The 19,941-nt window shown below is 41.9% G+C and overlaps 3 protein-coding genes across 7 annotated transcripts; 2 read left to right on the top strand and 1 right to left on the bottom strand.

Moving 5' to 3' along the window:
• The first annotated feature begins 609 nt into the window (after positions 1-609).
• On the top strand, positions 610-4,410 carry LOC111662280 (cytochrome P450 2G1-like). The gene is made up of 9 exons (XM_023416088.2): positions 610-833; positions 931-1,093; positions 1,188-1,337; positions 2,205-2,365; positions 2,556-2,732; positions 3,019-3,160; positions 3,304-3,491; positions 3,603-3,744; positions 3,917-4,410. The coding sequence occupies exons 1-9, from the start codon at positions 663-665 to the stop codon at positions 4,096-4,098; spliced, it is 1,476 nt and encodes a 491-aa protein (XP_023271856.1). The 5' UTR covers positions 610-662; the 3' UTR covers positions 4,099-4,410.
• Positions 4,411-6,873: 2,463 nt separating this feature from the next.
• LOC111662250 (cytochrome P450 2F3-like) lies at positions 6,874-13,481 on the top strand. Its single transcript, XM_023416044.2, has 9 exons — positions 6,874-7,146; positions 7,595-7,757; positions 8,464-8,613; positions 9,605-9,765; positions 10,497-10,673; positions 10,807-10,948; positions 11,373-11,560; positions 11,641-11,782; positions 11,967-13,481. Exons 1-9 carry the CDS (start codon positions 6,976-6,978, stop codon positions 12,146-12,148), a joined length of 1,476 nt encoding a protein of 491 aa, XP_023271812.1. The 5' UTR covers positions 6,874-6,975; the 3' UTR covers positions 12,149-13,481.
• LOC111662251 (cyclin-dependent kinase-like 1) lies at positions 13,033-19,253 on the bottom strand. Of its 5 annotated transcripts, none has more exons than XM_023416045.2 (10): positions 18,885-19,253; positions 18,422-18,610; positions 18,179-18,300; positions 17,006-17,078; positions 15,993-16,083; positions 15,415-15,615; positions 14,692-14,774; positions 14,533-14,589; positions 14,085-14,237; positions 13,033-13,631 (listed from the first exon to the last, which is right to left on the bottom strand). In XM_023416045.2, exons 1-10 carry the CDS (start codon positions 18,909-18,911, stop codon positions 13,536-13,538), a joined length of 1,092 nt encoding a protein of 363 aa, XP_023271813.1. In that variant the 5' UTR covers positions 18,912-19,253; the 3' UTR covers positions 13,033-13,535. The 5 variants fall into 5 exon arrangements, with proteins under 5 accessions (XP_023271813.1, XP_087032658.1, XP_087032659.1 ...); XM_087176532.1 differs by having other exon boundaries at positions 19,074-19,253; XM_087176533.1 differs by having other exon boundaries at positions 19,082-19,253.
• Between the last annotated feature and the right edge of the window lie 688 nt (positions 19,254-19,941).

The following is a 19,941-nucleotide window of genomic DNA, read 5'->3' as shown; positions in this document are numbered from 1 at the left end:
GTTACCTGTCCAGGAGAAGTTCTCTCCATCTCTGAAAGGCTTCATCAGGTCCATCTCAAGGCACGTGCACACGCTTCTGCATTTGTAATACAACCAATACAGCCAACGCTCTCTCTCCCTGAAAAGAAATAGTGACACCAATTTGTTACAAAGACTGGATTGATTAGTTATAGGGCATGACAAGAAAGGGAAGGTCCTTTAGATTTCAGAACAGTGTTTTTTTACTTGCTTTGTATTCAGAATGCAATTATGCAGTGTAAACAATGAATGAGACAGTAGGGAGAAGTTGTGTCTGTGTGTGTGTGTGTGTGTGTGTTGTGTGTGTGTGTGTGTGTGTGTGTGTGTGTGTGTGTGTGAGTGTGTCTGTGTGTGTGTGTGATTTCTCATTTGGGAAACAATGTCAGCATGACAAGTTTCTCCTTCTGGGTAATTCAGTTCAAATGTTGAAACAATTCGCTTCGTCCGTCTCGCTTCACACTGGCTTTAAGCTGATGAAAAACAACAATCAGGTGAAAGTGTAATAAGGTACACAGGAGAGTCACATGGTTCACCTGTGGCCTAATGCAGCACTCCTGCCAGCCCCCTGTCACGTATAAAGGCAAATATTCAGGATACGAGAGACAGTCACAGAGTGACAGGTGAAGAGACACGAGCAGAGCGTTATGGACTTCACTGCAACAGTGATATTGGCAGGGCTAATCTCGGCTCTACTGTGGCTTTTTAGTGTAAAAAACAGTCGAAAGTATCGTTTGCCTCCAGGACCCACTGCACTTCCTCTCATAGGAAACCTGCCACAACTGGACAAACAAGCACCTTTTAAAAGCTTTCTCAAGGTGAGTGCAGGAACTCTCTTTGGCATTGTTCACATTGAATAACAGAAATCTGAATCAGAGTGTTTATTACCCTAAAAAGAATGACGTCTGTTTCTAGTTCAGTGAGACCTATGGTCCTGTGCTGACAGTGTACCTGGGCTGGCAGCGGACGGTTGTGCTGGTTGGGTATGATGCAGTGAAGGAGGCTCTGGTGGACCAGGCAGATGACCTCACAGGCAGAGGGCCGCTGCCGTTTCTGCTCAAAGCCACCAAGGGCTATGGTAACACTTCAAATCTGTCATCTCTGTCCAGGCACCAGTGATTTATTTATTTCATGTCTCTGTTGGTCATCAAGCACACGCTTCCATTTGTCAGGTTTGGGGATCGGTAACGGGGAGCGTTGGCGCCAGCTGCGACGTTTCACACTGACAACCCTGAGAGATTTTGGGATGGGACGCAGAGGCATGGAGGAGTGGATCCAGGAGGAGAGCGAACACATGAAGGATCGTATAGGAACATTCAAAGGTGTGTGTTCAGCTGTTGTTTGTGAAGAGCACGTATTTCACACAGGGGTGATGTGAAAGAGGATTACTGCAGAACCTGTCAAGCAGAGTTTACTTTGTTCTTTCAGCCCTAACTCTTACATCTGACGACTAAGTGACACTGAGAATAAATAAAAGTTTAATCATAAACACCTCTAGCCAAAAAAAAAACCAAAAAACTTATTGTGTCTGCAGAGGACAAATTGACAGCAAATTGGAGCCTTAACAAAATACACTGAACATACACAAAATAAGTAGGTGATACATGAGATAATTGGTCAGCAACTGAAAGAAGAGTGTAGAAGCTCTGTTGGGTTGCTCTGTGTATTTTCCTCTGTGCGATCTTTAATCTTTATCTCTGCCTGATAGCACTGTGTGCAAAGTAACCACTGAGTATGTTACATAACCAGCTAAAACACTGAAGCTTCGGTCAAAGCCTTGATTTACAAAGATAACAAACAGGGCATTTTAAACTGCATTCTGCTGAACAAATAGCATGTGTGCTGAATTGTCTCACTGGCGGTGAATTTACACATTTGATTGATGTTTTAACATTTAATATTGACCATTAAAGGTCAATTATTAAATTAAATGATTAAAAGGCAGAACCCAAGTTGTAATAAACCAAACATCTTTTCAAAGATGCATCTCCCAGGTCCCCATTGATGCTCTGAAACAGATTACAGCGGGTTGTTGAAATGTCCAGTGAGAGAGTTTGCACGTCTTGCTTTTGGCGTTAGAAAAACATGTGCATGTTGGGTAAAAACATGCTCTCAGTGAATTTTGTAAACTCTCCAATATCACCTTTTTCTTTTGATTAGTACCTTTAACAGACCTTTCCCCTCCTCAGCTACACCATTTGACCCAGCATTGTTGTTGAGCCGGACAGTCTCCAATGTGATCTGCTGCCTGGTATTTGGCCAACGCTTCAGTTATGAAGACAAGCAGTTCCTGCGCCTCCTCAACATATTATCTGAGATTATAAAGTTCGGTAGTAGCCCTCTGGGTCAGGTGAGCGGCTGATGGTCCTCCAAATACAATGTTTTTATTCTGCTTTTCATATGGTGTCCTCAAGATATATTAAGAGAGAGTGATAATTTCCCAAAATGCATATACAGCATTTCAACATCCTGAACGCATTTTCACATTATTATCTCCTGAGAGACAAAGCTGTAGCGTGCTGTCGGCTTCCCTCCCACAGATGTACAACATCTTTCCCTGGATAATGGAGCGTCTCCCCGGCCACCAGCACATTGTGTTTGCCCAGATTGAGGAGGTGAGGGGGTTTATCGAGATGAAGATCCAAGAGCACAATGAAACACTGGACCCCAGCTCCCCGAGGGACTTCATCGACTGCTTCCTCATCCGAATGAATCAGGTTGGAAAGAACTTCAGGATCATTTGTTTTGTTTGGGCAACGTGAGCAATATCACTTTCATCTGAAGGGTTTCATCAAAAAACATTAAAATAATTCCTTAATATAATCTTGGGTACTAAGAATTGTTTTCTTGGTGTAGCTGTGACTGATTTTGTTGTTTAGTTATTCAAATGATCCAATAAAAAAAAATAAAAAAAAGAGACCTTCTGCTTGAACTGCATTTTAATAATCTGAATCTTTGCTCTGCGGTGCATCTTATAGCACTATTACCACTTTGTCCTCTCAGGAAAAGCACGTTGCCACTACTGAGTTCCACTACGACAACTTGGTGTCAACAGTGATGAATCTGTTCCTGGCAGGAACAGAAACCACCAGCTCCACCATCAGATATGCCCTCAGTGTGCTGATCAAATACCCAGACATACAGGGTAGGTCCCCCGACAGAAGACACAGTCATCCTATTTTACCAGTTGTAAATACAGTGTGGTCAAGAGCTGAGTAAGCCTGTAGATAAACCGCTCTAACAGCATTCATAACCACAGAGAGTACATTTTTGCTTTGCTTTGTTTAGAGAAAATGCAGCAGGAGATTGACAGTGTGATTGGAAGAGGCCGTTGCCCTAACATGGAGGACAGGAAGTCCCTTCCCTTCACAGATGCCGTCATCCACGAGGTGCAGCGTTTTCTGGACATCGTCCCCTTCAGCGTCCCTCACTGCGCACTCCAGGACATCTCTTTCAGGGGTTACACAATTCCCAAGGTATTCTCGATTCTGAGATATCATATTCATCAGAGTCTATACCCCGCAGCGTTGCATGGATTAACATGATGTTGAATGGAGAAAAAAATGCATGACATCTTGTCTCTACAGGATACAGTGATCCTTCCCTTGTTGCACTCTGTGCTGAAAGATGAAAAGCAATGGGCGACTCCCTGGTCCTTTAACCCCCAGCACTTCCTGGACCAGAATGGCAACTTTAAGAAAAATCCTGCATTCCTGCCATTTGCTGCAGGTAAAACACAGTCCATAATTAGTTTACAAATCACCAGTTAACATGCTATTAACTTGCTGGCCAAGCATGTTAACAACCATGTTACCTTGTGCTCTCACTCACTGCCCTTCACAATCACAAGAAAAGATTTTTTTTATGATACAGTGTTTTGTCTGTGACTGTCTCTTCACAGGAAAGAGAGCCTGCATCGGCGAGTCTCTGGCTCGTATGGAGCTTTTTATCTTCATAGTGTCGCTGCTGCAGCATTTCACCGTATCCTGCACCGAGGGCCCGGACAGTATAAACCTCATCCCAGAGTATAGCAGCTTTGCCAATATGCCACGCAGGTACCAGATCATCGCCACGCCACGGTGAAAAGAGGAGCTCCACTCAGACCGTCTGTCATTGCTTAAAGCACTCTGAGTCACACACAAGAATCTCTATACAACATACATGGCTTTTGCGGTGATGAATATTTGCTGTTACCTCTGTGATATAGCAGACAGCCCATCAGACTTAGAATTTAAAGAACAGCTACTCCCCAGGCACAATTTTGAAGGGTTTTTAAGATTGTCTTTTCATATGTATTTTTCTTTTTGTGTATATTTCAATCAGTTATTGGTGCCTGTATTAATTGTATTAACATGCTTTCTTACACAACAAAAGTAAATTACTTCTATAAAAATGTATTGTTGTTATTATTACCACATGTACTACTTTTTAAAGTTATTTTTTTGGGGGGCTTTTTATGCCTTTATTAGAGTAGCAGTGAGAGAGAGTGACAGGAAGGTTTGGGGGGGGGTGCAGCAAGGGGTCGTGGGTCAGATTCGAGCCCAGTCCTAATGGTACACTCTCTACCAGGTGAGCCACTGAGGCGCCCCTTACATGAACCACTTTTACACAAATGTAAATATCACTATATACACGATTGTTCCTGCAGAGGAAAAATTCTATATAACAACAGTTTGAGGGCTCTGCATGTGCTCAGTACTCCGAGAACGTGAGTTACTCTGGGTAATGAGAAAGTCGAGGCCAAGATGGCGGCTCAAAGAAGCACTCAAAGAAGCACATCAGAGACATAATCTGCTGAATTGCAGTAATATTACATACCAAAGCTAAAATGAAAAGTGAAGGCCACCCACTTGTTACTCCTACAAAATTGCCTTTATCAAAAAAAAAAAGGAAAAAGGAACAAGCAACAGCAGACAACATTGTAGTCTGTTATGGGGCTCAAATCTTCAATGAACTTTCTCTCCGCAGACATGCAAGACATAAAAGCTAGAATACAAAGACAAAGAAAAGGTCCAGCTTTTGGAAAGCAAAGTTTTGGAGGTGGTGCGCTTCAAAAAAAAAAGAGGAGGGATCTGTGTCTACTCGATCTGCCTGTAAAAGAAGAGGAGGTGAGAGTGAAGGTGAGCGATATGTCAAAACATAGCTCTGGGCTATAAAGAGAAGTATGTGGGATTGACTTTTTTCTATTCACAGGCTTGGCAGAAAAACACCCAACCAAAGCACAAGTCTTCAATGTCAGCCTTCAGTTCTCAATGAGACATTTTTCTGACATGGTCTGGAAGACGTCCAAGCACCGAATTACCTGAAGCAAAGACATCTCTGCTTCAAGGAGGATCTTACTCCAGAGGATTGTGAAAAACCTGAAAGAGAGAGCCTTTGTGGGTAACAAGGAGAAACACTAACTGATTCAGCTAGAAGGATAAGTTCTGCTTTCTACACAACAGCTCTCAGGTTACAGTGAGAGTCATTCTGTTTAAAGAAAGCCCTGGACAATATATGTAAACACATTATTCCTTTATGCAATAAAAGGGAAAATAATTCAGTTGATGAAGATTATAATCACAGTGGGGGGAGGACTTGTGGATGTTGCCTGGAAATCAGCACTCATCAGAAACACACAGATTCTGTGGGAAGATCATCCTCCCTCAAGCTGACCCGCATGGACTCTGCATTCTCATGGTTCTTTCTTACAATAATCTAGGTTTTTCTAACTGGCAATGTTTGTGGTGCTAACAATGCTAAGAAAAACAAGGAATTGTTTGAAACTTTATGAAGGGTATGAAGATTATGTCGGGAGGAGATTTCAATGTTACTGTAAATGATCATGTTGATAGATGGCTAATATAAAAACTCTGAAAGATTTCTGGTTAATGCTTACTGGAAGCCCAATAATTCACTCTTACTTAACGTTTCTCTAAATTGAATTATCAAAACTAACATAACGGTCGTGGTTTGTGCCTGGGCTCTCTTGCTCCCTCCTCTGGACCTGCCATCTCCCCCTACCCCGTCTCCCTCCTCTGGATCTGCCATCTCCCCCTACCCCATCTCCCTCCTCTGGACCTGCCATCCCCCCCTACCCCGTCTCCCTCCTCTGGACCTGCCATCTCCCCCTACCCCATCTCCCTCCAGTACTGTCAACTGTCATACTCCATCCACCCACCAGAGGTCTCCAGACTTTCTTTCTGTCTCCAGATCCACTTGCTCACCTATTCTCTATTTTCTTAATCACCTGAGTTTCCCTGCTCACTTACACACCTGTTCCCAGTTTCTCATTAACCAGCCCCCCCCCCTTCCCCCCCAGCGTTTTATGTCTCAGTGTGTTCCCCTACCCGCGAGTAGTTACCTGTTGTCTGTACCTGCATGTTCATTCATCTGACTGTTATAGGCTGGTCCTCATCAGTCTATTGAAGTTCCTTCATTGGACCTGCCTGTGCTGCAAATAGCACCAACCTTAACAATAAATTAGTACCCAAAGATGGCCCGAAAGTGAAAGGGCCGATGGGAAACATTGGAAGTTTTTATATTTTGAATTGAGGAACCTTTAAATGGAAACAGGTGCACATGTTAAAATCATATCTGAACACATTAAAATACTGTTACACTAAAACTGTGAAAACTAAAGCTTTATGTAATGAATGTTTTTATTTGAATGTATTTATTTATTTTTTACGTATTATGATCTGTGCACCTCGACCACACATTGCCTTTTTACTGTTGTTGCAACTTGTATGGTCAACTGTGTAAATAAAGTTTTCTAAAAAAAAAAAAAAGATAAAAAAAAAAACAAAAAACAAGGAAAAAAAAAACAATTACTAACTTCTATTTCCTACTAGGCCGCTTTCCATAAATCAACAGAAAAATGAGGCCAAAGGTTGGGCGGCTGACACGGTTACATAATCGGTCCACAACAAGTTAGACGTGTGTGAGGACACAGCTCGATGCCTCCTGTTGTGCAGTATTATGGAGGTCTCTGGCACGCTGATTTTAGCGGGACTAATCATTGCTTTGCTGTGGCTGTTGAGCCTGAAGAGCCGCAGTCAGCTGTGTTTACCCCCGGGACCCCCAGGCCTGCCTGTCGTAGGGAATCTGCCTCAGCTGGACAAAAGAGCTCCGTTCAAATCTCTGCGAAAGGTGAGAGTGAGAGGTTTGGCTGCTCTGTCATGTTTTTCCACCTACTTGTCTGCACATAACAATATTTAGCTTTGCTGCCCTTGGTTGTGTGTGTAACGTCCTGTTCGTTTGTTCTGGCCACTGTCTGTAAATACACTGAGTCATACTACTTGAATGCCTAAATTACTCTGCTGACTCACAGTTCAGTTTTTGCCATTCTCACTTGTCAAAAGAAATATATGTAGTATATGTATTTCAAGTGTACTTCAGCTGATTTATTTTTCTCTTACTAAGTCTCGGTTATAGTTTTATGTTTGCATGACGTGTGTGTCAGTGATATGTGTTTGCTAAGATTCCCAGGATCCCCTTTTGCTCGCTGCTGTGCACTTTGGGTGTGTTTGCTTTGTCTTTCTCGTTGCACACCCTGTCAAGAATCCAGTGCATATTTATTGCTTTGTTTAACCTCCAGCTCAGTGAAACCTATGGCCCCGTGATGACCGTGTACCTGGGCCGTCAGCGCACTGTGGTTCTGGTGGGGTATGATGCTGTGAAGGAGGCACTGGTGGACAAGGCAGAGGACTTCAGTGGCAGAGTTCCTCTTCCTTTCCTGATCAGAGTCACCAAGGGCTATGGTAATATGGTAGGACTTTCTCTGTCCTTAATACTGGGCTGCGCATCATTGTTTCACTGATTTCTTCTGGCTTAAAGTTGGAAGACAGTGACCTGTTGCTCCTTACCGCCCCAACAGTGTTACTGACTGTATATCAGTGCAGACAGGGGCACTGCCTGCTTCTTCTGTAGGTGGAGGCCAGGTAGATAGATATTTTATTGATCCCGAGCACAGACCCAGCCTTTTTTACCAGCTTGTCCAGTCTACTTGGTTTCGTGTCTGACATGCTGCCGCCCCAGCAGACTGCAGCATAGAACAGTCCACTGGCCACCACTGACTGATAAAACATGTGCAACATTTCACTGCAGACGTCAAAGGACCTGAGCCTCCTGAGGCAAAAGATCCGGCTCTGCACCTTCCCGTAGATGGCATCCGTGTTCAGGGACCAGTCCAGTTTACTGTCCAGGTGCACACCTAGGTATTTATAAGTGTGCACCACCTCACTGTCCTTCCCTCGAGTGTTGACTGGCTGAAAGGTGGGCCCACACCTCCGAAAGTCGATGACCATCTCCTTGGTCTTGGAGGTGTTCAGAAGGAGGCAGTTCTCCCATTCACTGAAGGCCATCTTCAGATCCCTATACTCCTCTTCCTGTCTGTTCTTGAGCATTTCTGGATGTGGCAAGAGTTGTTTATCATGATTTATAATGAGTTTCTACATTTTTAAAAAGGTTTGGGAATCAGCAATGGAGAACGTTGGCGGCAGTTGCGACGTTTCACCCTCACAACCCTAAGAGACTTTGGAATGGGACGGAAGGGGATGGAAGAGTGGATCCAGGAAGAGAGCAAGCATCTGGTGGCCCACATAAACAGTACCAAAGGTATGTATGTGTGAGAATGACTGTGCATGCCTTGTGTGTGTGTTTGCTCTGTTGATATATATACAGCCCTGATATACAGATTTAAATGTGCAAGAACAGATCTCTCTCTCTCTCTATTCTCACTGCCAAAACTCAACTGAGAGCAAGCTAATGTGTGTGATACCACGAGGCAAACTGGGATGCAGATTCATACTGAATGATTGTATTCTCCAAATTTTGTATTGACAGGGGATGATGTTTTGCCTGAGACCAATTCATCACTGCCATCCTTGTAAACAGGAACTTTGATATAGTTGAGACTGAAATTTAATTTGTTACAATCTTATCACAAGGTCCATTTAGTATCTGTCCTGGAGCTTTCAATCATACTTTTGTCACGTACATAAGTATTTGATGGTTGATTCCCCAAGCTGAAGTTATTCATTCAAGCGTGCTGATGGTGTAGTAGTATATGCTGTCTAAATGGAAAGTCTATGCAACACAGTAACACAATTAAGTCAGTGTTATTATGTCGTCAGTAGCCTGACTGTTAACATGGTGATCTTTTGGTAGTTTCTGCAGAACATGTAGGAGGATGAAATGTCATCTGTTCACTGAAATCACACTGAGAGTTTATGAATATGTGATTATCGATGGTATTATTGATACCACAATTGATCCTTTTCCTCTCTGCAGGAGCACATTTTATTTAATCATTTAATATGTGTCCTATTAGTGCGATAGAATGCTAAATTAAATTAGCCATCTTATAAAATGTCTTGTAAACCTATTAAATCTTTTAAAACACTGAGGTTTACCTACAGTTTAGAAGTGTGAATGATCTCATCAGTTGCTGATTCTCTTCCTAATGATGGCAGTATTATATGTTTATGATATTTTAAGATTTGTTCCCAGGTAGTGAAATGATTTTGATTATGTTCTCTTTTCTAATTGTCGAAAGCCACGGGTCACACTGAACATTTAATGAGCACTTTTTCCTCCTTTTTTCCAGCTACACCTTTTAATCCAACCTACTTCTTGAGCTGCACTGTGTCCAATGTGATCTGCTGCTTGGTGTTTGGTCAGCGCTTCAGCTATGACGATGATCACTTCCTCCACCTTCTGCAGACAATCTCAGAAGTCCTGAAAGTTATCAGCAGTCCCTGGGGTCAGGTAAGAGGAGGAGGTGGTGCAGAGAATGTGATGCAGAGTGTTGGGTGGGTGGGATGGTGGTTAGGGTGAACCTTTGTGCTTTTGAGTAAAATCCTCCAGCATTAAATGAGCAATTAATGATCTGATATTTACTAATACTGAAGGAACCTCACCATTAGCTCATTTATAACTGCAATAACTTCTATAGCTGATTAGAAAGAGATGTTACATGCTGCATCAAGCTCAAGCAACAAGCACATTCACCAATCATTCAGATACTGTTGGAGATACTGGCTGCAAACCTAGCATTACATTTTATTAAATCCTTTTGTATCAAGTCTTTTGTGTTTGAAGCGCAGCATCGTTGTAGGTTTGTGTTTGCAGTTGTCAAATTGGTAAATTTGTTTAATTTGCTCAATTTTATTGCAGTTTTTTTTTCTAAATGTTATGTTCAGTATATGTTAAACTAAATAGCATGTTTGCTTTGTGTTTCGCCTGTTTCTGTTTTCTTTAACCCATTATTATGTTCAATTCCTCCTGCAAAAGTACAGTTGCCATGATACAGAAAAACTTTCTTTTTGGTGGTGATTTATTTTCAGTCAGACCCTTAGGGAATGATTTGAGGTTTGCATGCAGTGAGGGTCAGTGCTTCTTTTTCTATGTAACACCTCAAATACCAAAGGTTGGCAGGTACTTCTTACTCAGCTAATACATTATTCAGTGATCCCCCCCCCCCCCCCCCCCCATCACAGATGTATAATATCTTCCCTCGGCTGATGGAATGGGTGCCGGGTCGACATCACAATATGTTTGCCAAAATTGAAGAGGTGAGAGAGTTTATCATGAAAAAGATCCAGGAACATGAGGACACGCTGGACCCCAGCTCACCCAGAGATTACATCGACTGCTTCCTCATGAGACTCGGTCAGGTATGACAGAGAACTTCAGACCACTGTGTGCACAGAGGAACTCACCGGAGTGTGTTTTAACATCTTGAATGTTGATCCTGCTGTAAAGTTGTATTGTCATAACGGTCAAATGGTTTTTATTTTGTCCTTTAAGGAAAAGCACATTCCCACAACCGAGTTCCACTATGACAACTTAGTGTCTACAGTGTTGAATCTGTACCTGGCAGGAACAGAATCCACCAGCTCCACCATCAGATTTGCAATAACTGTGCTGATCAAATACCCCAAAATACAGGGTAGGTCTCAACCAGGGGAAACCAGTCTAAAAGAGAATCTAGAAACTGGTCTAATGACTTTTACATTAAATACATTTTTTAACCTTCTTTCTTTTAAACACATCTTGACTATACAATGATCTTTGTAGGTTCACATAAATATTCTTTAATAGACTCAGGACATTGTAGCTCTTGTCATTGGTTGCATGTAATGTTGATGAATGCTGATGAGCATGTGTTCTACTGTTACGTACATTCACTGTACTTCACTCCAGAGATGAATTTCAAGCATGTGTGAAATATAAAAGCTAGAATCAATTAATAAATGTTGGCAGGGTGTTTTTGCTTTATGAGTCACTTAAATGATTAATGAGAACTGATTTACTAATTGATTAATTAAGTGTTTCTGCACTAGTTAAATACCTGTGTTTTCCTCATTCTGAAGAGAACATGCAGCGGGAGATTGATGCTGTGATTGGACAGGAGCGTTGTCCTTTTATGGAGGACAGGAAGTCCCTCCCCTTTACAGATGCAGTTCTCCATGAAGTTCAGCGTCTAATGGATATTACCCCCTTTAGCGTCCCTCACTACTCCCTCCAGGACATCTCTTTCAGGGGTTACACAATCCCTAAGGTATTCTAGTTTCATCACACAGTGTTATTGATACAGAAAACACAACATGTTCCATCTGATATGACGTCTTGTCTCAACAGGATACAGTGATTATTCCCTTGTTGCACTCTGTGCTGAAAGAGGAAAAACAGTGGGAAACCCCATGGTCCTTCAACCCACAGCACTTTCTGGACCAAAATGGCAATTTTAAGAAAAATCCTGCGTTCATGCCGTTTTCTGCAGGTAAATTATGCAGTAACTGCCCTTTTGATTTTGCTCAAGACATTGTAGCTGAACATTGGACCTGCTTGCTTAGCAGATGTTAGTGTTGTCATGCTTAAGCTCCGAGCTTAAAAGGCTAATTATAAACCCAGTCCCTACAATAAATTTTAATTTTCATTCTCATTGGTTTGTGGTTATCTTTCAGGAAAGAGATCCTGTGTCGGGGAGTCCCTCGCTCGCATGGAGATCTTCCTCTTCTTGGTGTCACTTTTGCAGCGTTTCACCTTCTCTTGCCCTGGAGGACCTGACGGTGTAGACCTCAGCCCTGAGTGCAGTGGCTTTGCCAATGTGCCTCGCAGGTACGACATCATCGCCACGCCTCGGTGAAGGCACGGCCCTCTGTTTTCAGCCTTTCATCTGACCCTCAACCTCTGAAAAGTGGATTATTTGATACCAAGGGACCTAATTCCAAACAATTTCAAACACAAATATTTCTTTCTCCTGTGCTTGTAACTTTGACATATGCCATGACTTCACCAAAATGGTCTTGTCTGACCACGTCCTCTTCGCGTTTACACATATTCTATGTGCCAGTGCCTTATTTTACAGTGTAATAGTCACTTAATTCCCCCGCTTCCTGTTTGTCATTATGCTGCTTCTCTTTTTTTTCTCACCCAGAATACACAGTGCACATACATTTGACTGCATGTACTTTTTCTGGGGTAGTTTGCTTTTGAAGAAAACTGCATGAATCACACTATATATCAGTATACAGTTATCTTCATGCTTAATTTACTGATGAAACAAGAAATACCTCATATTTACTCAAATTCCATCAATCGTCTTGAGACCAGCTGTAGGGCCTTAACCTGCAGGTTTACAGCCCTCAGCACAGTGAGGTATAACAAGGAGTTGCGTCAGTAATTTGATAAGTTCAAGGTCAGGTGATCAGTCAAGCGGTGTGTCAGGCTGTCAGTGTGTTGATGCATGTTCCAGTGTATCACTGTCTTGTGTCTGAGCAACAGAGTGGACGTCCATGTCAGACCTCGGGGATCGTTGTCGAAGACTGGGGCTGCGATTTGATTAGAACCCATCAAATTACGTAGCGTATCAGCCTTCATGGCAGCTTGTATTAGACCTTAGCAAGACTGAGTCAGGAAGTTACACATCAGTTCCTTTTTATAATACAAAATGAACAATATGTTTACTGAACCTAAAGCTAAATGCATTTAATCATCATATTTTTATAATGAAATGTATCTGAACATAAATACAACTGAAATGGTGTTTTATTGACTCGCTTGTTGAATAGATTAATCCTACAGTATTGTATTACATAGTCAATGGCCAGTATGAACCTGTGTGGGAATCAGTTACTGCAGAAAACAAGAAAACTCCAGTATCCATGTCCAAGTGATGATGGCACACTGGTGATTCTAATCTATATTTTATATGATCCTTATAGAGGTGTTAAAATGCAGCGCCCATTGTGTTTGGTGCAAACAGTCTTCAGCACCGACCACATGGAGTGTGCATTCTTTGGTAATCGTAGTGTGTTGCCTAACCTGCAACTGCCCTAACTATTGTTTGTTATGTAAAGAATATAAAATAATGATGTCTGTGGACGAGTGAACGCGATCACAGAATTAAAAATACTTTCTCACTCACACCCAGTGTATAAGTATATTCAAATTAAACTGTATTCAGATAATTGCACAAAGCGTCCATGTTGTTTCAGTTCAGGCACAAACTTGTAGACCAGTTTGTTGCTTTGTTAGATGTTGGGCAGGTGATATTTATGCTTCACTTGCTTCTTGACATCTGGTGCTGGTGAGATATTGCTGTTTGGTAACTGAGGCAGGTACTGCGCCTAGAAAGAGAGAGAGGGAAAGATCCCATGAGTAAACTACATGAGCTATCCTCTGTGCACATCTCAAACAATTTTTAATTGATGATGCTCGGACAGGGTGGCTAGTGATAAAAATGCATTAAGAGGAATTGTCCTTGTCCTTGTGGCTGCTAAAAGCTGGTAGTTTCCTATCTCAGAGATCAGCAGCTGTGATCAGTCTGAACTCATGCAAGTGTTCAATCTATGGCAATAGTAAGGAAGTAGCTTGTTGGAAGCAGCTCTCAGATTACCGACAAATGTAAGCTGTGTATCATACTTTAGCAGTTTGGAGCATAATAATATATAATAGATAAAAGAAAGCAGATTTTGGGTGGAGTACAGCTGGATGACCCAGATTTAAAGCAGGTGGAGGTTTGGGGTTTAGGAAATGATTTCTTACAGGATTAACCCGAAGCCACCATGTTTCATACTTACCCCTGCCTGTCTGCGCCGGGTGCCTTTGTCGTGTCGTCTTCCTGGGCGCTCACCCTCGCGGACCCAGTTGGTTCCTCCTTCTTCCTGGAAATAGGGCAGCTCCAGCAGCTCTTCGCAGGACAGCCGGAGAGACGGGTCCATCACCAGGCATGACTGCTCAACACAGAGATGTACAGAGTTAGCACGACGCATTGGCAGATACAATACCCAAATACTCCTTTATTAACCTAAAAACGACTATAATATTTTTCTAAAAGGATACCTTAATTTTGATTATTAAAGTATTGTGACCGACAGTATGTAATGGCAGCACTGTTTATACACTACCTCAAAACATGTAGTAGTTTAGCTTTTCTGTACTTTTTATTACTTATTGGCCAACATACAGTATACCGCATACCAGTCATTTCCAGTGGGTTCGTATCTATTAAACATAAACGTAACATACCTTCATAACCTGCAGGGCGTGAGGGGACACTCCATGGAAGCGCTTTTCCAAGGGTTCCTAAGAGCACAAACAAATGGGGAGTAACTACACCTTCACCACACTCCATCACCTCTGCGGTAACAACATCATTCCTTCCCAGTTGTAACAGTGGGTTCGTACCGTTGTGTCAGGCTCAGGAATACTGACTCCACTGAAGAAAACGTTAGAGCGGAAGACCTGCTGGTGACGAGGGATCAGGTCACCTGAGGTCAGAAACGAGAGAATCAGAATCTTCATCCGCTGCCAAAATTTGCATCAGTGGTTGCGTGTGGTAAATGGTTTACAAACCTTAAGAAACCTTAAGCGAAAGTTGAACTAAGATCTAAAACATCCATAGTACATGTCACTGGTGCACTCAAAATAAAATAGCAAGGCCTGATTTCTATACTGATTCAACAAACCCACAAGAGAAGTTTTGTATTGTAGAAGCCTTGTAAAAGAGTTTCCTACTCATGTTTCTTAAAGGCTCTTTCACACCTAACCTAACTGGTCCAGTTCAAACTAACTCTGCTGCATTTTCCCGTTAGGTCTTAGTTATCTTATGAAAGCTGTCAGGTGACCAAACAACGGTACCAAGACTGCTTGAAAAGGCAGATCTGTTTCTCAAGCTAACTGCTGCAGTTTGTTTGTGGTGTGAAAGCAAAAGAATCAAACCACAGCAGTGTGTGATTTTTTTTTTTTTTGTGATCCTAACATGAATTTAAAAACTGAGCTATGAGTAAGTCCATCAGCTAATCTTGGGACCTGTTAAGTAATGTCATATGTGATCTGTATAGTGACCTTCATAATTATGCATGTAAGTTTGTGCAAGTGCATCCACAGGTAGATTATTCATCGGTGTACCTAGAGTTTTTCGGATGAGGTAGAGCTGGTCGACGTCAGACTTCCCGGGCCAGAGTGGGTTCCCGTGGAGCAGCTCAGCAAAGACACAGCCCAGAGCCCACACGTCCACACGAGGCCCGTACTGAGTATCTCCAACCAGCAGTTCAGGGGCCCGGTACCAGCGGGTCGCTACGTAGTCCGTGTAGTCATCCTCTGGTCCCGCTGAGTATAGCAACCACACACACACACACACACAGATGTAGATGACTTGAATGGACACAATATACACTTAAGATACTGAATAATGAACACTAAATAACAAGTACATTGTAGAAGAAGGGATTACAAGGCATGCTGATTGACTACATGTTAATGTATGGTAACATAACACTGAAACCTAAGGCAGGGAGGGTAAACAGAGACACGCTACACAGAGACGCACTAACTGGCTGGATGCTCCTCCTTTGCAATGCATTTATTGAAACACTGAAAGTGAGGAGGAGATCAGCAGGAGATGATAAAGGTTCCGTGCTGAATAAGTCATTAGAGGAGCATTAACACTAAATGCACATAAAGCACTGGCTCTCTGGATGACCTACTCAGAATGCGGGCGAAGCCAAAGTCGCAGAGCTTTATGACTCCGGTTTTGGTCAGGAGGATGTTCTCTGGCTTTACATCACGGTGGATGCACTGCAACATAAAGGCTTAGGGATCAGGGATTTAGGCAACATGATACACAGACTCTTAGTGACACAGGAAGAGGCTTATATTAACGCTGACTGGTTTTGCACAGTTCTGGGATTTAAACATATTTCAAGCAAGGAGCCACAGTGAGCAAGTTAACTACCCACACAGAAATGTAATGTATGATATATATGTCCCTATAAGGGGATATGTTATTATATGTACATATATTACAAATATGATGAATTTCTATATGGTGTAACATGTTGTGACCATATATGTTAACAATATATATTTAATTCATATAGGCAAGTTTATTAAAACAACATGTATATAAAAATTCTATATGTTTATATATATTTTTCTTATTAATTCTCATTCATTTTAAACATGCCTATGTTCCCATTCTGGCCTGAAGGTGGTCTGAGACTTTTGGACCTTTCTGTATATAATATCAACATACACTCTACACTAAAATAAGATTGCTCTTGCAAACAGTATTACCATGATATAATAATGATTAATAGTAATTTCATTGATTCAGGTTAAAAGTGCTCAGGTAGTTAGATTCTATTATAAAACAATAATCAGATGCCAGAGGTAGAGAGTCATTTGTTCCTAGAGACATTTCTCCTTTTCAACTGCTCTGTAAAATATGTTGGACAAAATTCACAATACTTGTTCTGTAAAAAGAAAATGCATTTTAAAATCAACTTCAGCCAACATGAAGCTGTGGACTTTGTCCCCTATCTTTTACTGTGTAGTCACACTAGAAATAGATAACTTAATGGCCAGTATGGAGAGGAGGAAATGATTACAGAGACCAGTAACTTCAATGTAATGTCATGAGAGTATTATTCCAAGTTAGTCCTGAAAACCCCAAACCTATATTACAACCCCAGAGAATATAATAATGAAATATACTGACATTGTGCTTATGGCAGAAGTTAACAGCCTGCAGAGTCTGCCACACTATACTTTTCAGCTGAGCCTCGGGTACCCTGCAGAGAACAACAGACAGAGGAATACTGATTGTTGTAAGAGAAACAAAACACAAGTTTTCTTCATCTATTATTCCCACAATTTTAAAAAAGAAGTGGTGCTTTACACAGCCCTCTTGTCACCTAGGTAACTCTAGTCCTGTCTCTAGCAGCAACAGCGCCTTTGTTTTCAGGCGCAGCTAGAGTTTCTGCTGCACAGCCTTGAGAGAAAAAGAAAAATGGTCAGACAGCAAGTAGCCATTGTAGCTTAGCCTTGCTATGTGACTTCACATGACAAAAACGAAACTAAAATCTTATCTTATGACCATAGATGGAGTGAGGTGTGCTCAAAGCATGGAGCAAAGAGAAGAACCATTTTCCCTAAATACTTTAATCTTTTGCTTTAGATTGAGCTGCTCCTCCCTGACTCTGCTGCTGGCATTTCCATGTCTTTGAAATCTCTTGGCAACCGTCTTTACTCCCTCTTTGTAATTCAGCCCGCTCCTTTCTGCTGCTGTTTGGGCAGTGCCCATAAGGAATAAATGCAAACAGTGAGTTCTTTGCTAAATTGCAGGGCAAACAGATGAATTAAAACTAGATAAAAATCTAAAGATACTCCATTACTACTAAAGATCCTGCATTAAAACCGTATTTCAGCACAGATACGGAAGGGTTATCAGCAAAATATAATTGAAGTATCAAAAGTAAAAGTACCACTTATGCAACAGCAAGGCTGCATAAAGGCAAAAGGCAAAATCTTAGTTGCAAAGTAACTAGAAGTTACAGAAAGGCAGTGGTCTAAAACACTGAGATGTAGCCAAATAGAAATATAAAGTAGCATAGAATGATAGCACTCAAGTAAAGTATAAGTACCTTTAGTGCTTGAGGAAATGAGCTTGGTTACTTTCTACATTTTGTCATGGATTCTCAGAGAGGATACCTGATAGACCTCCGAGACTGAAAAGTGAATGATTATATTCAGCTTCTGTGCATGTGGCCCTTCAGTATCTCCCAGAAGTCACTGCTGTTCTAATGAAGAACAGCTTACAGAGAGTGAATACGTACAAACATGTAAGGAGGTGACAGTTTTGTTGCACACACTGTTGTGTTGGCCGACTTACCCTCGTGGGTGTTTGTCCAGCTCATTGAGGACCGTCTGCTCACAGAATTCAAACACCAAGTGGAGCCGTCTTTTCCTCCTGAAGACCTCCAGCAGGTTGACCAGATTCACGTGTTTCAGCTGCTGCAGGACCAACAGAGAATATGGACACGTGTCAGCATGTATGTGTACCTGTGTGCCTGCACATGTTCACCTGCAGTGTGAACAAACTTGATAGTAGAGGGTGATAATAGTCTCTGCTCACCTTCAGCATGCGTATTTCTCTCAATGCTATCTTCTTGATGACCGGGTCATCTTCAGATTCCACAAACTTCTTGATGGCTACTATCTGTCCAGTATCCCTGTGTCTGCATTTGAACACCACTCCATAGGAGCCCTCACCGATTTTGGCCAGCTTTTCATATTTCTCCATTGGGCAGTCAGAAGCTGTCACCTGTCAAAAGGCAAAAAGTTTTCTCAAACTTCATTCAAAAAAGTAAAAGAAAGTAAAGTAGTATAACATCAATAGATGCACCTCTATGGTGTTTATTTCCACTGGGACACAGTCGCCTTAGAAAACTGATCGAAGAATTTCTTTTTATTATTCTTCAAAAGGTGTGACAAAACCTGTGACACCTGAGAGATAATCCCACAGTCCAGAAGACGCGTGTTGTTTGTATACAAAACCTACTCACGATCACAACCTGAAGGCTGATAGGCTCACTCACCTGTCCACAATCTGACAGGGTCTTCATGGACAAGTCAGCCGCGAGTCTGCGGGTGATTTAAATCCACCAAAAGTCCGCAAAGCGACATATATGTGAGCGCAGCCACGTCTAACTTCAGTAACTTCACTGGGGATTATTGTTATAGAGGTCTCTCACCCTCTCTCTCCCTCTCTGCTACTGTTTACTCACTTACTCACTCTCTCCGCTGTCTCCTCGTCCTGTGCGTCGTCACCCCTAGTAACCCTGTCTGCTATAGTATTTCCCTTCAGTACAGTCCACTCACTCGGTCTCAGTCTTCATTTTTACTCACTCCTCGTGCTGAAACTCTGTCTCCTACATTCGCACACACTGAAATAATCGGCCGTCTATTACTATCTATCTATCTATCTATCTATCTATGTGCTACAATGGACAGTAGCTACAAAAAAGAAGAAGGTGCGCTTGATTTATTAACATTCAGAAACCTAACAGGATCCATATCTGGACCATGCATCTACAAGTTCACACCGGACTCCAGAACCGCAGGTAAGTCTCACTCCACTACTGTTTTATTTATTTTTTTATTTTTATTTGTACATGGGACCGTTAGCCTTTAACTGACGATATGCTGTTTTGGCAGAGGTTTGCTGGAAGTTTATGAAATAATAATCTAAGAATAGGTTATATGATAATATAACACTGACAGTATTCATTCAACTGCTTAACTTTACATTTAGCTGATAAGACTATACTTTTACTTGAGTAAGCTTTTGAATGCAGGACTTGTACTTGTTGTGGAGTATTTTTTGCATTGGTGTACTTCTACTTTTACTTAACCTACCTAAATATGCTGGACCAGTTCAGATGTGGTAACATGAGTTGTAGACTGTTACTGTTCTCTCTGTTGACTGTGAATATTTCTTCTCCCAGCATCCTCCCTCGGCTCGTCTGGCTCAAAGACTTTGGGGCTTGCCACAGCTCTGTGGGATCCTCTGCAGAATCACACATTTAGGACTTCACAGTGAATGATGGGAAAGCAGACCTTGTTGCACTCTTGTGCTCGGAGACACACAGACAC

The sequence above is a fragment of the Seriola lalandi genome, unplaced genomic scaffold, assembly GCF_002814215.2.
Source record: "Seriola lalandi dorsalis isolate HSWRI2012SDOR001 ecotype SW California unplaced genomic scaffold, Sedor1 jcf7180002054560, whole genome shotgun sequence".
Classification (NCBI taxonomy): domain Eukaryota; kingdom Metazoa; phylum Chordata; class Actinopteri; order Carangiformes; family Carangidae; genus Seriola; species Seriola lalandi.
Note: the sequence above shows the minus strand (reverse complement) of the source record. Positions and strands in the feature narration are given on the sequence as shown.